We start from the raw sequence: 19,746 nt of genomic DNA, 5'->3' as shown, positions 1-19,746 counted from the left end.
ATCTTAAATGTTTGGGTTTTCTGTGTCCATCCTGTTTAGATAACACTATTCACTTCCAACGCTATGTTGACAGAAATGTTGAATTCTATATAATTATTACCACAACTTACATTATAGTATTATGTGCACCCATTAATAGCCTATACTATAAGATATAGATCACTATGTGTTTTGTTGTGCGTATTGACACTTCACAACCTATAGTCTGTAAGAAAGTTTACAAGCCGAATAGGCCTATGTCTCCTCCTGGATGACAATGCCCTCATGCCATTGGCCTAGGCTACTTATTATTCTGAGTGGGATTTATATATTATTTTCTCGTTTTCACAATCACAGCTCGCAGCATTGCAATGCAGTTCAAGTCGTCTATATGCACCCTGTAGAACCGAATTTGTGTTAACAATTACACAACCGCAAATTCGCCTCTACGGGAATACATGGGCGATTTCAATACCTCAGCTGTGTCAAGTACAACGTCCGTCAAGAACATTTGATAATGCTTCAATGGATGTGAGCAAAATTCTAACCTTTTGAAGATGGAGAAGGAGAATGAGATGGTGCTGCAAATAGAGAGGGGGAGGGAGCAAGATAGAGAAAGAAGAATGATCTAAGAAATCGTAAAGCACGCGTGCAAGCGGGGATCATTTGAAGCTATTGATTTACTGCTTTTTACAGCCCAATAAAACTCAGACAACATTTAACCAGGAGCCTTCAACATCAGCGGGCGGGCAGGCGCGCGATTCTAATAAATAAGCCATGCTAACTTTTATGTGTCGTTTTTATTTTTATCCGATAAAATCTGACACAGCAATGACGCCTATTATTTAGGAAGTAGAGACAGTTAACCTGGAGGTTCAGCTCTCAGTCGCTCTGATATAGAACTGTGAGGGGGATTCCGTCTGTAACCCGCCAGGCCATTATCACTCATAGGGTCATTAGATAAACAATAACTGCTAGTCTATTGCAAGGACAGCTGCCATGTAGGCTACTCCTACTATTAACACCCTACCACGACCTAATGCTAGACTATTCTGTCTTCGGTCTTCACAAATGGTAAAACATTGCAATCACAATATGGTTGTTGTTATAACAAGCCTACAATAGCCCAAATCAAATGTTATTGGTCACATGCGCAGAATACAACAGGTGTATGTATACTTTACAGTGAAATGCTTACTTACGAGCTCATTCCCAACAGTGCAGTAATGGTCTAATAGTATATTACGCATAATATTATCATTATTAGCCTATTCATATCGTGAGAAGTAGCATTAGCAGTAGGCCTACTATTATCTATTAGTGGCCTAGTACTGGTAGTAGCACCATCTTCATTGGTTTAGAATGTGTTAATTTACAAATTGTTGAATTATCCATTTGCGTTCCGGTCTCCAACGGATTGGCTTGTCGATGATCAATAATGCCTAATTAATTAGACGTTTAGTGTGCTATGGTAAGAATGTGGTCCTGTTTCTTAAATCAATCAGTGTTAGCCATTGGGTTATGAGTATGACTACGTTCTGCTGTAATGGTTTAGGAATGGAGTGGTTTATATGTGCTTAACTGCATAGTTCACATCACATTACTCCATTGCCACATTGTTCTGTTTGTTTTTGTGTTTTCCTAATCATGTCATAATACCTTTGCTCAGCCTCAGTCCCAGCCTGAGATGTATCTCTGCCCGCATACCCACACAACATCCCACTGACCTTCGCCTCTTTCTGCCCTATTCAGTAATTTGATATGGATCTTCATCGAAGAGGCCTAACCTCGAGAAAACTGTCACACCTATACAAAGAGTACAAAAATATTATTATAAATATTTGGTTCCCTATCCGGGAACTACCTCGCCAGCTGCCATTGGACTGCTGTGTCACGTGGTTAAAGTAACTTTACAGGGTCGCTTGCTAGTAGGAGGGCTTTATGGACCAGAAAAACGACAAAGGTAGAAAAATAATTTTTCACTCCAGAAATTAATGATCATGAGCTCGTATTTGATGGACTCTAACTACATCGATCCGAAATTTCCTCCTTGTGAGGAATATTCACAAAATAGCTACATCCCAGAACACAGCCCTGAATACTACAGCCGCATGAGAGACACTGTCTACCAGCATCACCACCAGGAGTTGTATCCTCCACGAGTGACCTACCAGGAGCGCCCGTATAACTGTGTAAGCATCCCCGAGCCCGAGCCCCAGACTGACCATGGGCTTACACACTCGGGGAATCTTCTCGCGGGGAAGGCACAGACAGCTCCACGTGAGCCCTTGCCACCGTTACCCACATCCCCTACGACCCCACCGACTGCGCCGCCTACCTGCATCCAAGCCACCCCGGAGCATCCCATCAGCTCTACCTCGTCTAAGCAGCCTGTAGTGTACCCATGGATGAAGAAAATCCACGTCAGTACCGGTAGGCAATCTGTGTAGTTATTCTAATAACTCGCCCTCCCTCCCTCTCGCGCCCTCTCGTCCACTATTTCACCCTTATTTTACCTACATCGCCTGCCTATAACCGGCTGGTGCTACGTACGTTGTGAGAGAGCAGCCCCTTTGAAATGGCACATATGAGGAGGATTTACGAGTCAGCATTGGCAATTACACCCGCCATAAATTTTATAGCGGAGGGACTAGTCTGGACAACCGTATTGCCATGTGGCTTTTTGTGTTATGTAGGCTATGTGTCAGAGGGAGGAGAGAGTGAGAGAGAAAAAGAGGGATAAGAATATTTTTTTATTTGTAATGTTGAATAAATAATTCAGCTGCTTCCTCGCTGTGGAGAAAGTGCTAACCATTATATAGACCATGAGTCGAGTCCCTGACTGTGAAATATTTGATTGGGGTCTAGATAATAGTGATTCCACTCTCAATTTTCCGCGCTATTTCTTTTCATATTTCAATTTACGCCAGTCTTGCTTCACTCCTTTTCCTTCTGCTTTTCATTTCCTTTCTCCTCTCTTTCCTATTTACCTCTCCAAACCTCTCAGCGAATCCCAATTACAATGGAGCAGACACAAAGCGGTCCAGAACAGCTTACACTCGCCAGCAGGTCTTAGAACTGGAGAAGGAGTTTCACTATAACCGCTACCTAACTCGGCGAAGACGCATCGAGATTGCCCACACTCTGGTTCTCTCCGAGCGCCAGATCAAAATTTGGTTTCAGAACCGAAGGATGAAGTGGAAAAAAGACCATAGGCTACCCAACACGAAAGTGAGATCCTCCTCCAACACTAGCGTTATCTCCGGGTCCAACACAGCGTCAACAACAGCCAGCACTCTCCAGCGTGCGGTGGTCGCCAACACTGTGCCAGCTTCGGAGGAACTCTCTCGAGTGTCCGTAGTCGAAAGAAACCAGGATATTACAAGGTTATAGGCAAACAATAATATCTAACAAATAGGAAGAAAAAACAACGGATTATTTATAAAAATACATATTATTTTTTATATATTTGTTCCTCGTAGTGTTCTTGTGCGTAAACGGGGTTTTCCTCTCAGTCCACAGTTATTCACGATTGCATGTTACATAGCATGGATTAGTGTAGATATCAATGCATTATTACGGTTAACAGGGTTCATTTATTTATGATAGAAATTGTTACATTTTTTTGTAAAACATTTTTGACAACAATAATAGACATTATCAATTAATTTGAATGTCAATAGATCTACATGCACAATCGTTTTATTTATTATCTGAAAAAGAATGGTAGGGTAATTTATTTATTTTTTAATCTCAGAAGTGACAGTAACAATAGCAAGTATACGTACCATTAAAACAATATATTGCAATAGCCTACATGTGAATCAGTGAAATGTTGTGAATTATTTTTCAGCACAACCTCTTATCAGGAAAAGTACATCTTAGGTAATGAGTGTAGTGTGTTTTGTGATGACTTTTCTGTGATTTAGCTTTATTTGAATTGATCAGATGCAACAAAATACGTATAGTGTAATTTGTGATAGTCGCAGTGGTCAATAAAACAGTGTCGAGTAGTTTAAAATACTTTTGTCATCTTTATTTACGTATTTAGCACAAAAATCTATTCTATATACATATGGCCTACACTGTGTTTTGAAAGTTCATCCATGTAAGAGATGGGAAACCCTTGAGCGTCCCCAACGAAGAAGTGCTCGGACCCTAAAGTGGTAGTCCATACGTCATTGGAATAACTTCCTTTGGAACAATTCTATTCTTCTATGAGTGAGAAGGTCAAAGAGTTTTCCGAGTCATCTCACAAGAATAGCCCTTTCAGAGTACACCAAAAGGTAGAAAATATTTTCCTCAAATTCAGATTAACATCATGCACTCTTAAAACATACCCCCCTAAATAGTTTGGGGTATAGGCCACTATTCAATTATTGTAGAGGTACATTGGTCCATATCGGCTTTAGGCTAAAAGTCTCAGTGCCCGTATACCTTACACCGTGGTCAATACTTTATTTATCACAAACTAACCAATCAAATCAAATTATATTAATCACGCTTTGCAAACAATAAGTCTAGACTAACAATGAAATGCTTACTTATGGGCCGTTCCCAACAATGCAGAGAGAAAGAAAATAGCGAAATAATAGAAAAGTAAAACGCATAATAATAAAAATAATAAGAAATACACAATGGGTAATGATAACTTGGGTACCAGTACCGAATCAATATGCAGGGGTATGAGGTAATTGAGGTATATGTACAGTACCAGTCAACAGTTTGGATACACCTACTCATTCAAGGGATTTTCTTTATTTTTACTACTTTCTACATTGTAGAATAAGAGTGAAGACATCAAAACTATGAAATAACACATATGTAATTATGTAGTAACCAAAAAAGTGTTAAACAAATAAAAAATATTTTATATTTGAGATTCTTCAAAGTAGCCACCCTTTGCCTTGATGACAGCTTTGTATTCTCTTGGCATTCTCTCAACCAGCTTCATGTCAATCTGGAAGTTTCTTCAAGTGCAGTCGCAAAAACCATCAAGCACTATGATGAAACTGGCTCTCATGAGGACCGCCACAGGAAAGGAAGACCCAGAGTTACCACTGCTGCAGAAGTTCATTAGAGTTACCACCCTCAGAAATTGCAGCCCAAACAAATGCTTCACAGTCAAGTAAGAGACACATCTCAACATCAACTGTTCAGAGGAGACTGCGTGAATCAGGCCTTCATGGTCGAATTGCTGCAAAGAAACCCCTTCTAAAGGACACAAATAATAAGAAGAGACTTGCTTGGGCCAAGAAACATGAGCAATGGTCATTACACCGGTGGATATTGCTGAGTAGGCAAATGGATGATTTCCGCATGAGTGGCTCCCACTACGAAGCATGGAGGAGGTGTGATGGTGTGGGGGGTGCTTTGCTGGTGACACTGTGATTTATTTAGAATTCAAGGCACACTTAACCAGCATGGCTACCACAGCATTCTGCAGCGATACACCATCCCATCTGGTTTGCGCTTAGTGGAACTATAATTTGTTCTTCAACAGGACAATGAACCAAAACACCTCCAGGCTGTGTAAGGGCTATTTGACCAAGAAGGAGAGTGATGGAGTGTGACCTCACCCGACCTCAACCCAATTGAGATGGTTTGGGATGAGTTGGAATGCAGAGTGAAGGAAAAGCAGCCAACAAATGCTCAGCATATGTGGGAACTCCTTCAAGACTGCTGGTTGAGAGAATGCCAAGAGAGTGCAAAGCTGTCAAGGCAAAACATTTTTATTTGATTTTATTTAACCTTTATTTAACTAGGCAAGTAAGTTAAGAACAAGTTCTTATTTAAAATGACCGCCTACCAAAAGGCAAAAGAACTCCTGCACATCATGACAAGAGAGACAAAACAACACTACATAAAGAGAGACCTAAGAGAACAACATAGCAAGGCAGAAACACATGACAACACAGCATGGTAGCAACACAACATGACAACAACATGGTAACAACACAACATGGTAGCAGCACAAAACAAGGTACAAACATTATTCGGCAAAGTCAACAGTACAAAGGGAAAGAAGGTAGAGACAACAATACATCACGCAAAGCAGCCACAAGTGTCAGTAAGAGTGTAAATGGTTGAGTCTTTGAATGAAGAGATTGAGATAAAAGTGTCCAATTTGAGTGTTTGTTGCAGCTCGTTCCAGTTGCTAGCTGCAGTGAACTGAAAAGATGAGCGACTCAGGGATGTGTGTGCTTTGGGGACCTTTAACAGAATGTGACTGGCAGAACGGGTGTTGTATGTGGAAGATGAGGGCTGCATTAGATATCTCAGATAGGGGGGAGTGAGGCCGAAGAGGGTTTTAAAAAATAAGCATCAACCAGTGGGTCTTGTGACGGGTATACAGAGATGACCAGTTTACAGAGGAGTATAGAGTGCAGTGATTATAAGTGAGTATAAGGAGCATTGGTGGCAAATCTGATGGCTGAATGGTAAAGAACATATATCCTCTCAAGAGCACCTTTACCTGCTGATCTATAAATTATGTCTCCGTAATCTAGCATGGGTAGGATGGTCATCGGAATCAGGGTGAGTTTGGCAGCTGGGGTGAAAGAGGAGCGATTACGATAGAGGAAACCAAGTCTAGATTTAACTTCAGCCTGCAGCTTTGATATGTGCTGATAGAAGGGCAGTGTACTGTCTAGCCATACTCCCAAGTACTTGTATGAGGTGACTACCTCAAGCTCTAAACCCTCAGAGGTAGTAATCACACCTGTGGGGAGAGGGGCATTCTTCTTACCTAACCACATGACCTTTGTTTTCGATGTGTTCAGTACCAGGTTAAGGGTAGAGAAAGCTGGTTGGACACTAAGAAAGCTTTGTTGTAGAGCATTTAACACAAAATCCGGGAGAGGCCAATTGAGTATAAGACTGTACCATCTGCATATAAATAGATGAGAGAGCTTCCTACTGCCTGAGCTATGTTATTGATGTAAATTGAGAAGAGCGTGGGGGACTGGCAAAGGGTGGCTACTTCGAAGAATCTCAAATATATTTTGATTTGTAAATCACTTTTTTGGTTACTACATGATTCCATATGTTTTATTTCATAGTTTTGATGGATTCACTATTATTCTACCATGTAGAAAATAGTACAAGTAAGAAAAACCCTTGAATGAGTAGTACAATTTGACTGGTACTGTACATATTACTAGGAATAAAGTGACAGATAATAAACAGTAGCAGCAGCGTATGTGATGAGTAAAAACAGTTGGTGCAAAAAATGGTAAATGAAGATATTCCGGATAGCTGTTTCCTTAACTGTTTAACTAACTATTTAGCAGTCTTATGGCTTGGGGTAGAAGTTGTTCAGGGTCCTATTGGTGGTTAATCCCTTCCTGTACAGGGAGTACCGGAGGGAACTAGGCACGCACCCATATGAGGGGCCCCAAGGTGAGGGTCAATGTGGAGTATGTGTTGTTGCCTACCCTCACCACCTAGGTGCATCAGGAATTCCAGGATCCAGTTGCCGAGGGAGGTGTTCAGTCCTAAGGTCCTTAGCTTAGTGATGAGCTTGGAGGGCACTATGGTGTCAATATGACTGCTGATTTAGAGGCTTAATGTCATAAAATGTGTTTCCAACCAAAGTTTGACTATAGAAGCACAGGTGGCGTCCATGTTTCAGTTAGGCTATCAACTATGTAATGGATCTGCGTGTGCATTTCCATAAGCCTATATGGAACTGTTTTGCACATATAGAGTATAAAACATAACTCCTCCAATTACTTGGCTGTAACCTAAATATTGTGTTATGTTATTTCAGGAAACACATTTAGCAATTCCAGTGTTTGGTAGGTGTAATCTTTGAATTGTAGAAAACACTGAATTTGTCTACTAGCCTATTCATGCACACTCAAAGGTACCCCATATCAAACTACACTATCAAGTATGTCTGTTCAATCAAAAGGGATTTTAAAATGTTTAGGTGAGACTGCTATTAGCAGAGGTATAAGACCAGTGCAGCTTTGTAACCTACAGATTCACAATGAATCCTCATTTAGTATATGTAACAGTTGTTTACAATATTCCAAGGTGAATTCCAAGCCATTTTCACTTGCAAATAACACGTGATATCTATAGGCTATCTGTAGTGTTCAAGAGAGCAAAAATACTTTTAAAAACAGTTTAGAAAGTCTTGTGTGACAACTCAATTATAACGCTGGAGTAATAGGTCTTTAGTGTTTTATTATTATATGTTAATAAATTAATAAGCAGCTACATGTCTACAGATTGTGCTATTAATTGCCTACAGCCCTAATACTGCCTGTTAGCATCACTTACAGACTGAAGGTGTATGGTTTGAACAATCTTGGGCCATGGCTTATTCTACTTTGTAAAGGTCCGATGCAGCCATTTTTATCTCAATATCAAATCATTTCTGGGTAACAATTAAGTAACTTAGTGGGATTGTTTTAAATTAAAATTGTTAAAAATAAATTAAAATAGCTTCTTAGCTAAGAGCAATTTCTCAAGCAAGAATTTAGCTAGGACTGTCTGGAAGTGGTCTGAGTGGGGAGGGTAAAACTGAAAACTAGCAGTTATTGGCAGAGAGGTTTGGAACTCTCTTTCTTATTGGTCTATTAATTAATTTACTGCCTCATGATGTCACCAGGCAGACCAAATATATAAAACAGAGGAAAATTACGTTTTTAACTGCACTGGGCCTTTAATCCACATGTCTCCATATTCGCATGGACAACTCAACTCTTTCCTATAGAACAAAGCCACATGGTGAGGCCTTTCTAGATTTCATCCAATATAGAACAGAAAGATGCAGGGTAAACCCCACCAGATCCACCCACCGTTCTGGCTGCCATTATACTCCCGGACAGCGGTGAGAAATGAGTATGTGTGCATACCAAAACAGCAGCCTCCCCGTCATCTATTTTCTATATCACTCTGTCGCCCTATAGCGCGGCTGAAAAGGGCAATGCTATTGAACTTTTTTTCAGACGGATGGCAGAAAAGGCTGGGGTTCATGCGGGGGACATTTTTTTCTGTGCCATTAGCTTAATTTCAGTCCGGGATGCTCGACCCTTTCAACGGTCTAACATGGTCGGTCAAGCTCCCTCGACTTGTAACGTGTGTGTGTGTGTGTGTGTTTGTGTGTTTGTGTGTGTGTCGTCAGGGGGTTGCCTTGATTGTGGATGTTTGTTCTATGTTAATTGTCATGGGGAGAGTGTGTGTGATGTGACTTGTTAATTGTCCTGATGCTGTTGTACCTGTGACCTCTAATTACAAATATGAAGCTCATTATTCCATTATAACATAAATGCGTGAGTAATGTCTGAAATTAATAGCCTATAACAATGCTTAGCTTATGATTATTAACTTGTAATAGGCCTACTACACCTTGGGCCATACATTGAAAACTTCGTATTGGCCTGTATAAAAACATACAAGGTTTTATGGTTGGGAATGGGTTCTGTGTGCCAGAGCATGGCGCAAACAACGTCAGGATCGTAGGTTCGATTCCCACTGGTGCCACCTATAACAAAATGTATGCAAGCACTATTGTAAGACACTTTAGATAAAACTGCCTGCTAAATTACTAAAGTGTATTTTTAGGCATATATATTTAACATCAAATAATATTAGCTAACGGCCTTTTACCAAACAGCTAGTAGCCTAAATTGTTTTTTCAAAAATCTGTATTTATCTCACTTTCATCCTCTGAGTATAGCAGCCTACCAAAGATATAGTATATACGGGAAAATAAGTGTTATTTACATGTGGAAAACATATCGGATGCATTCGCGCCATTGTTGGTGCATGCCCCACTCTCTGTATGCACATCTTACATAGCGGATTTAAAACATTAAGACGTGTTTAGCATTGGGGTTATTATGTCCTAATGCGATAATCAATGGGCCTGTAGCACACATGTTCGTTCATACATCCAGAAGCCTAAAACGTTTTACCGTATCACCTCCTATATATTCCTATATATGTTGGCGTCTTTGACGGGACAGAGAGATATGACTGTGTCTGTTAGGCTTGAATTGACAAGTCCATTCCATTTTCATATTGGCAAAAGTAATCGATATCTATAACCACCATCATTGCATTTGCTGATAAAAAAAAAGCTGAGACAGAAAAGTGTTTTAAGATACAATTGATAGGTTTTAAAAAACAATTTCGATTTATTTAGCACAACTCCCAACAGCGAAAACACAGAAGGTCGTGATAAGAGCCTAGAACTTGGCCATTTTTATTTATTTCTACAAATCGATAACAAATATTTTACAAACAGGCTGTCTGCATCAGACTTTTCGATTTGATGAATCCTTAAGGATTTCAGAATGTGTTGAACAGAGTACAATAAAGGCCTGGTATCCGTAGACTGAACCAAATGTTTTTCAAATAGATTCAGATTATTTTTCTTTCTGTCGATTCTCTTTTTCGGCCACCTCTCTATCCCTCATTTGGTTAAAAAAAGTAATCAATTCGTATAATTGACTTCCCTTGTCATAATCATTATTACTAAATTATTGCTCCATACCTCTCACATTGGAACTTTTGATTTAGCCCTAGCTCACCCCTTGACTAGCCTACTAAATGGACTTAAATACCAAGGGTTTGGTTACTGAGCTTATTCACCCATTTGGACATCTGTGTTGATATAACTAAGCATGTGTAGGCTACTTTTTTTGTACTCTGTTTTTGTTTTTGTATGTATGTCTTTGGTGAACAAGTGTGCGGTGTGGACTATGTTTTTGTCCGTATTAGGCTAAACTCAAGTCTCTGGATTTGTCTCCTGTTTGCAGAGCAATGATAAATATTTAAAGACCCAATGACATGTTTCTTTTGAGTTCGTGTCTGGCAACGAAAAGGGCCATGACCCTACTTGAGACAGGGAAGGACACTTTAGAGGAGAGAGTAGAAAAGAGAATAGGTGCAGCAGAGACCCATTCAGCGCTGTGCTATGGACCACTGGCACCAAACTAGGCTATATTAAGCAGGTACAATAGGTATGGCACATGGACAGATATTTATTCTAGCCAAGGAATTCTTCATTCAGATATGATGCAATGGAGAACTGGATCGAAGTTTGTCTTTTTGTAAGAGCATATATGCTTAGGCCCATCATTAATTGTAGGTATAGGCCTAAATGAATTTAGTAGTATTTGGTATTTATACCTTTCGTGTATTTTAGTAGCCTACAAAAATCCGTAGTTTAGCTCGCTCCAAATGAGCCTACATTTCACAAATGAGGCGGTACGAAGTTATATCGTCATAATATCAACATTATATCAGTGTTCAAGTCAGATTTGAAATGTTCTACTAAGATTGTTTTTTCAATTTAACCTCATGTTAGCCTCGTGTTGGCAAGCACACTTGATTGTTTTTTGTCTATAGGCCTACATCCGTTTTAATACCACCAAGAACCCTGAGAAAAGTGCGATTAAACTTGCAATTAGGCCTATAGATCAATTGGTTTGAACATAAGTTACTCAAAAACATTATGTTTTGTGTAATTCAGTATGCCTGCCTAAATAGGGATACAACTTTCTGTGTCGCTACATGCCTGGAGGAGTCCCCAGCCCCTGGGTTGCTTTAGAACTGTGCAGTGTCTTTCCAGCATTCCTCTGTCTCACTCTGATTTATAGCACGTTTTAAAGTATTGCCCTTACGCCCCGCAAAAATGTGGAAATCTTCCACAAGACATGGAATGGTTTTGGAATAGGCCAGGCAATGTGAGCGAAAACGTAGGCTACAGCTGCAGCAGATGGCTTCCTAATTTACGCAGTCTTATTTGTGATATTTCATCAAATGCCCAAGTTATTTAAAAAATGCCTTTTATTTATAGCCTTCGGTTTGGATTTGGATTTTACGCTGATAGCCTATTGTGAGTTCACGGATAGTTTCAGTATGCAGGAGAGTTAATATTAGGCTTTGTGTGCATCATGGAAGCAGCATATAGGAGCCCAGAGTTGAAACAGGGGTCGTCTGGCTATTGAACAAAAAGGACGGCACTCTCAATGGTGATGTGTTATAAATCTAGCTGCTCCCTTATTCAAATTGTGGAGCACAGCAGATGTTACCTTCTCCCCGGATGCGCGCGCGCGTGGTCGTCGAGGACCCTGTAGCCTGTCACACGTGATGTGATGAAAACTGTACACGAAACGAAACGCATATTTTCATTCGTTATCCAATGTACTGTACTTCATACATTGTAAGGAATCATTTTTACCTCACAAATCCCAAGCACACCCTTATACGGGAGTTTTGCTAACCAGATAATATTTTGCTTGTCAACATGTTCTCTCAGAAAATATGTGGTCTAAGAAGACTGCCAAATTTACAGTATAATAGGCCTACGTGCTGCGTTCATGCTTACAATATTGTAAACGAATAGCCAATAGGCCGTTTTAAGTCATAATGGATGACAAATAGGATATTACTGCAACCTAGACTACTTGGCCTATCTTCAATATCTTCCATGTTCATTTTGTGTATCGTTCCTTAGGACTAGATGCCTGTAGGCTAATTAGACACTTAGTTGGGATTTTATTTAGATCCATTTGTTAATAATTTCATTTCGAGGACTCAATGAAATGCCAAAGGTAAGGAAGTTCAGTTGCACAGTAGCTGGCTACTGGTTATTGGTATTACCTCAATGAATCCTCTCTGTCCACATGTGACCAACTCACAGATTACAGTATAGTATATGCAGTATGTGGATAGGCTTAGGGGTGTTCAGACTCAATCGCCCTATATTTTGCTCTATTATATTCCAAAATGAGTGTTTACAGTAGTTTTTTCCCCTACTGAATGTTAATTCAAATGACATATAACAGCTTATTAGGAGGATCCAAAATGATGCCATTGACAAATAAAGTCATGTTTGACTCTTCCCCCCCAGGCCCATTGGTGGAAAATAATGCCCAGTACCATCTAGTCCAATTGATAAAACATATACAGTACCATCAGAAAGTATTCACACCCCTTGACTTTTTCCACATTCTGTTTTGTCACAAGGTGGGATTAAACTGTATTGAATAGTTTTTTTTTAAAATCAACGATCTACACAAAATACTCATAGTAATGTCAAAGTGGAAAAAACATTCTAACATTTGCAGTAGCGGTGAGTGGGTAAAATCACAGAGGAAGCCAGGGAAAAAAAGACATATTACAACCTAGGCCTATGTGTTGTGATAATTGCATTATTTGCTATAAAACCTGTTAGTTCATATGCTACCGTGATACATAGGCCTAAGGCCAAGACAATAAGAAGACACAGTGGCAGAATATATTCAACCACACATTTGTTTTATCACAAAACCACAGAGCAACATTTGTCCTGTGGAGTCCACAAAACATATTGCATGTAGCAAAGAGTTACATGACCTACAGCATGGTCAATCAAGTTAATCTTTTCGATTTTTTCGGTCTACTTAACAACTATTGATTTAGAACACAGCAAGTTGCAAAGAAAACAGGAGCTGCCTCTACTGTTCCAGCACCATTTCAACTTCAATGTTTCAACATCATCAAATCACCTATGCTCACCCTACTTGTACAGAAATGCCAATGCCATCCTCCTCTCTTTCATGATGTAGAAATGGTCTATGACTCTGTCATAAAGAACACACTTTTAGTTTTGTTGTCTTAGGCTACCTGTCTAAAATGCTTGCTCGTTGCCCCTTTCATGAGCCAGCTAGTTAACAATAGCCTACAACATATGCAGTGGGGCAAAAAAGTATTTAGTCAGCCACCAATTGTGCAAGTTCTCCCACTTAAAAAGATGAGAGGCCTGTAATTTTCATCATAGGTACACTTCAACTATGACAGACAAAATGAGAAAAAAAATCCAGAAAATCACATTGTAGGATTTTTAATGAATTTATTTGCAAATTATGGTGGGAAATAAGTATTTGGTCAATAACAAAAGTTTATCTCAATACTTTGCTATATAGCCTTTGTTGGCAATGACAGAGGTCAAAAGTTTTCTGTAAGTTTTCACAAGGTTTTCACACACTGTTGCTGGTATTTTAGCCCATTCCTCCATGCAGATCTCCTCTAGAGCAGTGATGTTTTGGGGCTGTTGCTGGGCAACACAGACTTTCAACTCCCTCCAAAGATTTTCTATGGGGTTGAGATCTGGAGACTGGCTAGGCCACTCCATGACCTTAAAATGCTTCTTATGAAGCCACTCCTTCGTTGCCCGGGCGGTGTGTTTGGGATCATTGTCATGCTGAAAGACCCAGCCACGTTTCATCTTCAATGCCCTTGCTGATGGAAGGAGGTTTTCACTCAAAATCTCACGATACATGGCCCCATTCATTATTTCCTTTACACGGATCAGTCATCCTGGTCCCTTTGCAGAAAAACAGCCCCAAAGCACAGTAGGTAGGTATGGTGTTCTTTGGATGCAACTCAGCATTCTTTGTCCTCCAAACACGACGAGTTGAGTTTTTACCAAAAAGTTATATTTTGGTTTCATCTGACCATATGACATTCTCCCAATCTTCTTCTGGATCATCCAAACGCTCTCTAGCAAACTTCAGACGGGCCTGGACATGTACTGGCTTAAGCAGGGGGACACGTCTGGCACTGCAGGATTTGAGTCCCTGGCGGCGTAGTGTGTTACTGAGGGTAGGCTTTGTTACTTTGGTCCCAGCTCTCTGCAAGTCATTCACTAGGTCCCCCCGTGTGGTTCTTGTGATCATTTTCACCCCACGGGGTGAGATCTTGCGTGGAACCCCAGATCGAGGGAGATTATCAGTGATCTTGTATGTCTTCCATTTCCTAATAATTGCTCCCACAGTTGATTTCTTCAAACCAAGCTGCTTACCTATTGTAGATTCAGTCTTCCCAGCATGGTGCAGGTCTACAATTTTGTTTCTGGTGTCCTTTGACAGCTCTTTGGTCTTGGCCATAGTGGAGTTTGGAGTGTGACTGTTTGAGGTTGTGGACAGGTGTCTTTTATACTGATAACAAGTTCAAACAGGTGCCATTAATACAGGTAACGAGTGGAGGACAGAGGAGCCTCTTAAAGAAGAAGTTACAGGTCTGTGAGAGCCAGAAATCTTGCTTGTTTGTAGGTGACCAAATACTTATTTTCCACCATAATTTGCAAATAAATTCATAAAAAATCCTACAATGTGATTTTCCTGATTTTTCTTTCTCATTTTGTCTGTCATAGTTGAAGTGTACCTATGATGAAACTTACAGGCCTCTCTCATCTTTTTAAGTGTGAGAACTTGCACAATTGGTGGCTGACTAAATAGTTTTTTGCCCCACTGTAGCTACAGATTGACTTCCAAACTCTCAGGCCAGGGGCACAATGTATGAATTTATGGTTGGATCAGAATCAGCATTAGCATTTGGCCAGTGCAGAGAATTAAATCAAACCACAAGACCAAATCCCTATCTCCATCCCTGGCTAATTTAGGAAAGGCCCAATTTTAGCTAGCTAGCCACTGGAAGACAACAACAACAATATGCAACAATTCAATTTCTTTCAATGAAATTTGGCTTTTGATGTGATGTGATTGGTGTGAAGCCAAATCCAAACTGGCTTCCCTTGACACTTCTTTGGTGCATCAGGACGATTCACAGTTGAGCTCACTCAGTTTAGCTCAATGCTGATTGGCTATTGTTTTCTTTATTTTTTATCAAGGGAGTCCAAATGCTTGCTGGCTTCCCTTGCATTCAATGGTACAATGTCATACTCTTTTTGACCAGAGAGCATCAGATAGATGGCCTACACATACAGAGACAGAGGGGAGTTGTTTTGCTCGCTCGGATGAGATACAATAAGCCTCTTGCAAATTGACGGAAAATTATGAAACACAGAGAGTTGAAAGATGAATTGTAATATTGTTTTTAGCTTTTTTTTCTTGGTAAATTTTTTTGTGTGGAAGCCTGGCTTCCATTGACATCCATGAATACATGCCACTGAACATTTGCAAAAAAAATAATGAAAAATAAAACACTAATATATCTTGATTACATAAGTATTCAACCCCCTGAGTCAATGCATGTTAGAATCACAGATTACAGCTGTAAGTCTTTCTGGGTAAGTCTCTGTGCACACCTGGATTGTACAACATTTGTACATTATTCTTTTAAAATTCTTCAAGCTATCTCAAGTTGGTTGTTGATCATTGCTAGACAGCCATTTTCAAGTCTTGCCATAGATTTGGAAGATTATTTAAGTTAAAACTGTAACTAGGCCACTCAGGAAAATGCAATGTCTCCCAGGGTCTTGCAACTCCTGTATATTTAGCCCTGTGTTTTAAGTTATTGTCCTGCTGAAAGGTGAATTTGTCTCCCAGTGTATTTTGGAAAGCAGACCAGGTTTTTCATAAGGATTTGACCTGTGCTTAGCTCTATCCTGTTTTGTTTTTATGCTAAGAACTACCTAGTCCTTATCGATGACAAGCATACCATAACATGATGAAGCCACCACCATGATTGAAAATATGAAGAGTGGTACTCAGTGATGTGTTGTGTTGGATTTGCACCAAACATAACACTTTGTATTCAGGGCATAAAGTTCATTTCTTTGCCACATTTGTTGCCGTTTTACTTTAGTGCCTTATTGCATACAGCATGCACGTTTTGCAATATTTTTTATTCTGTACAGGTTTCCTTCTTTTCAGTCTGTCATTTAGGTTACTATTGTGGAGTAGCTACAATGTTGTTGATCAATCCTCAGTTTTCTCCTATCACAGCCATTAAACTCTGCAACTGTTTTAAAGTCACCATTAATTGGTCTCATGGTGAAATCCCTGAGCGGTTTCCTTCCTCTCTGTCAACTGAGTTAGGATGGACGCCTGTATCTTTGAAGGGAATGGGTATATTACTACACCATCCAAAGTGTAACTAATAACTTCCCCATGCTCAAATGTCCACGTTCTTGTTTTATTTTTACCCATCTACCAATAGGTGCCCTTCTTTGTGTGGCACTGGAAAACCTTCCTGGTCTTTGTGATTGAATCTGTGTTTGAAATTAACTGCTTGACTGAGGGACCTTACAGATAGTTGATGCGTGGAGTACAGAGACTAGGTAGTCATTCAAAAAACATGTTACAAATTATTATTGCACACAGAGTGAGTCCATGCAACTTATTATTTGACTTGTTAAGCAAATATTTACTCCTGAACTTATTTAGGCTTGGCATAACAAATGGGTCGAATACTTATTTACTCAATACATTTCAGCTTTTAATTTTTAATTAATTTGTAAACATAAAATAATGTTATGGGGTATTGTATGTAGGCCATTGACACACACATCTCAATTTAATCAATTTTAAATGCAGGCTGTAACAACAAAATATGAAAAAAGTCAAGGGGTGTGAATACTTTCTGAAGGCACTGTATTTCTGTGAGGAGGAAAATATCAAATAGGAAATATCTATGACAATGAGCACTATACAGTGAGGTTGGGGTAGTAGGAATAGTAATACTACTTCTATTAGTAGTAATACATAATTTTGTGTCAGCCTGGTCAAGCACTTAAAATTGTTATCTAGCCCATTCACCCTCTGAATGGTACACACACACACACACACACAATCCATGTCTCAATTGTCTCAAGGCTTAATACGTCTCCTCCCCTTCATCTGAACTGATTGAAGTGCACTTAACAAGTGACACCAATAAGGGATCATAGCTTTCAGCTGGATTCACCTGGTCAGTCTTTGTCATGGAAAGAGAAGGTGTTCTTAATGTTTTGTATACTCAGTGTATATAACTTTTTCTAAATGCAAAATATTAGATCAACTTACCTCCGAATCATTTGGTTAGAGTGAAATATTTTTTTATATGACAGACAACATTTTTTAGTTGAACAAGAGTAGTGGCAGCCAGGGAAAGTGATGGGGGGGATGGGTGACATAAAGTAGTTTCTGTGAGAATTACAGGGGGAAGTTACCCCAGGGGGCTAGTAACCTCACCTTACCCTACCAGTAGGACAATGTAGGACCTTTCATTAGCTATCCCAATAAACTCTAAACTTATAAGGAGGACATGAGATAATAGCCATATAATAACTGCTAATGAGGCCATTTATAATGCTTATATCTAGGTTAGTGTGGATAATGCCTCATCAAATTAAAACAGGCCTACTCTTCCACCTGTTTAAGACTGTCCTAATGTGATATATAATGGTGATGAAGAATTGACAATGCCTACATGCATTGAGAACTAATTCGCCTACATAACAATTTTAATTAAGATTATAATCTAGAACCTCTGTTGTCTTGTAACAAGAATTTGTCATCCTGCGAAATTGTCCAGCACATTATTGTTGGTCTACTCATTGGAAGGCCGACTCCGTCTTATTTTCTTTTACTCGGCGTTGTTTACATCCGAAGAAAGCGATGGAGTCATAAATCTTACCCCGAATGCGCCAAGACAGCGCCATTTGTATGCATGGTTCTAACCACAGCCAGTACCTTGCCCATTCACGTCTCCCCAGCTCGCCTCTTGCCTTCTCTTACCCCCAGGTCAGGCTGTACTCTATAGACTATCACACAATTTGACCCCAGGGAGAGAGGCTGTGTTTACCTGGGGCTGAATCAAAACTACAATTCATAAGTCACTATCTGCCTGATGAATTCACTAAACAAACAATAATAAACCCATTGTAACATGTGAGACTTGACTGCATGCCAGTTACCAGCAGCACACAACCAGTTTTACTTATTTTATTCAAATCATCTTTAATATTCGTTTTTATTTATATTTCTTCTCGATATGCCCTAGCCTAGACCAGATCGAGGGAAGGGAGGCAGGGAGACATTATAATGGTTTGACAGGGTGAGCTAACGGCAGGCGCGAGCGATGGGAGAAAATAATTTATTGCTGTCATCGCGGTTCACACAGAGTTCACGAGGAACCGCTGCCTGCTTGTGCAGAGAGGAAAGGAAAGGCTCGAGCTAGACGAGCGCTCTGAAGAAAGGGAATAACAAAATAGAAAATAGAAAATGGAAAATGTTGATAATAACAAGGCAACCCAACGATAGCACGAATTATTATAATTACATTGTTAGTCTAATGTTTACACTGTAAGAAGTAGTAGTAGTGATAATAACAATACATTATTTTTTGTCACTCTGGTGAAGCAGAATTGAGAGAGCTATGGCAAAGTAGTTTTGCTTAAGAATAAAGAGATTGAGAATTATATAATTGTGCAATATATGCATGATTTATTTCATAGAAAACAAAGTGTTCACCTGAACAATAGGCCTAGTCTATAAAACTACATTTTATTTGAGAAAGCATAATTTTCCATAACATTATACACATTTGATACACTTATGATAACCTTAATGTTAGGCAAAATGACAAGCAAATTGTCCTATAATGACTTTGGTTAGGCCTATATCTGTCTTTTCTGATGTTTAAGACATACCAGTTATTATGAGGATAATTCAACACAGGAAATTGAGTCACATTTACCTCTATTTTGTACAGGCAGAAAAGACTTGTGTAAAGTGCAATATAGTTTCCTGATATTGCTTTTCTTGTCTATTAACCTCCCCAGCTTGTACTCACTTGTTCTGTCTGGGCAACCTGGCAAAGCTTACAATTAGACCTGCTAATTACAACAACAATACAAATCACAGCAGAATATTTAAACGGAAATGGGTTACAGAAAATCATTTGAAAAAATATTAACGCTAAACAGCTATTAGCCGAATTTTCAATTGGCACAACAAGTTAATAGAATGGAAAGCAAATGCTTGGTCTTATTTTCCACAGTGGGGTAATTATAATGGGGAGGCAGGGCTAGTAGCCTAT

General features: G+C 39.5%; 1 protein-coding gene across 1 annotated transcript; it reads left to right on the top strand.

Moving 5' to 3' along the window:
- The first annotated feature begins 1,579 nt into the window (after positions 1–1,579).
- LOC110494226 (homeobox protein Hox-C4a) lies at positions 1,580–3,984 on the top strand. Its single transcript, XM_021569131.2, has 2 exons — positions 1,580–2,412; positions 2,987–3,984. The coding sequence occupies exons 1-2, from the start codon at positions 1,974–1,976 to the stop codon at positions 3,370–3,372; spliced, it is 825 nt and encodes a 274-aa protein (XP_021424806.2). The 5' UTR covers positions 1,580–1,973; the 3' UTR covers positions 3,373–3,984.
- The last annotated feature ends 15,762 nt before the right edge of the window (positions 3,985–19,746 follow it).

Source organism: Oncorhynchus mykiss, chromosome 17 (genome assembly GCF_013265735.2).
Source record: "Oncorhynchus mykiss isolate Arlee chromosome 17, USDA_OmykA_1.1, whole genome shotgun sequence".
NCBI classification, from domain to species: domain Eukaryota; kingdom Metazoa; phylum Chordata; class Actinopteri; order Salmoniformes; family Salmonidae; genus Oncorhynchus; species Oncorhynchus mykiss.
This window is presented reverse-complemented; position numbering and strand designations above follow the sequence as displayed.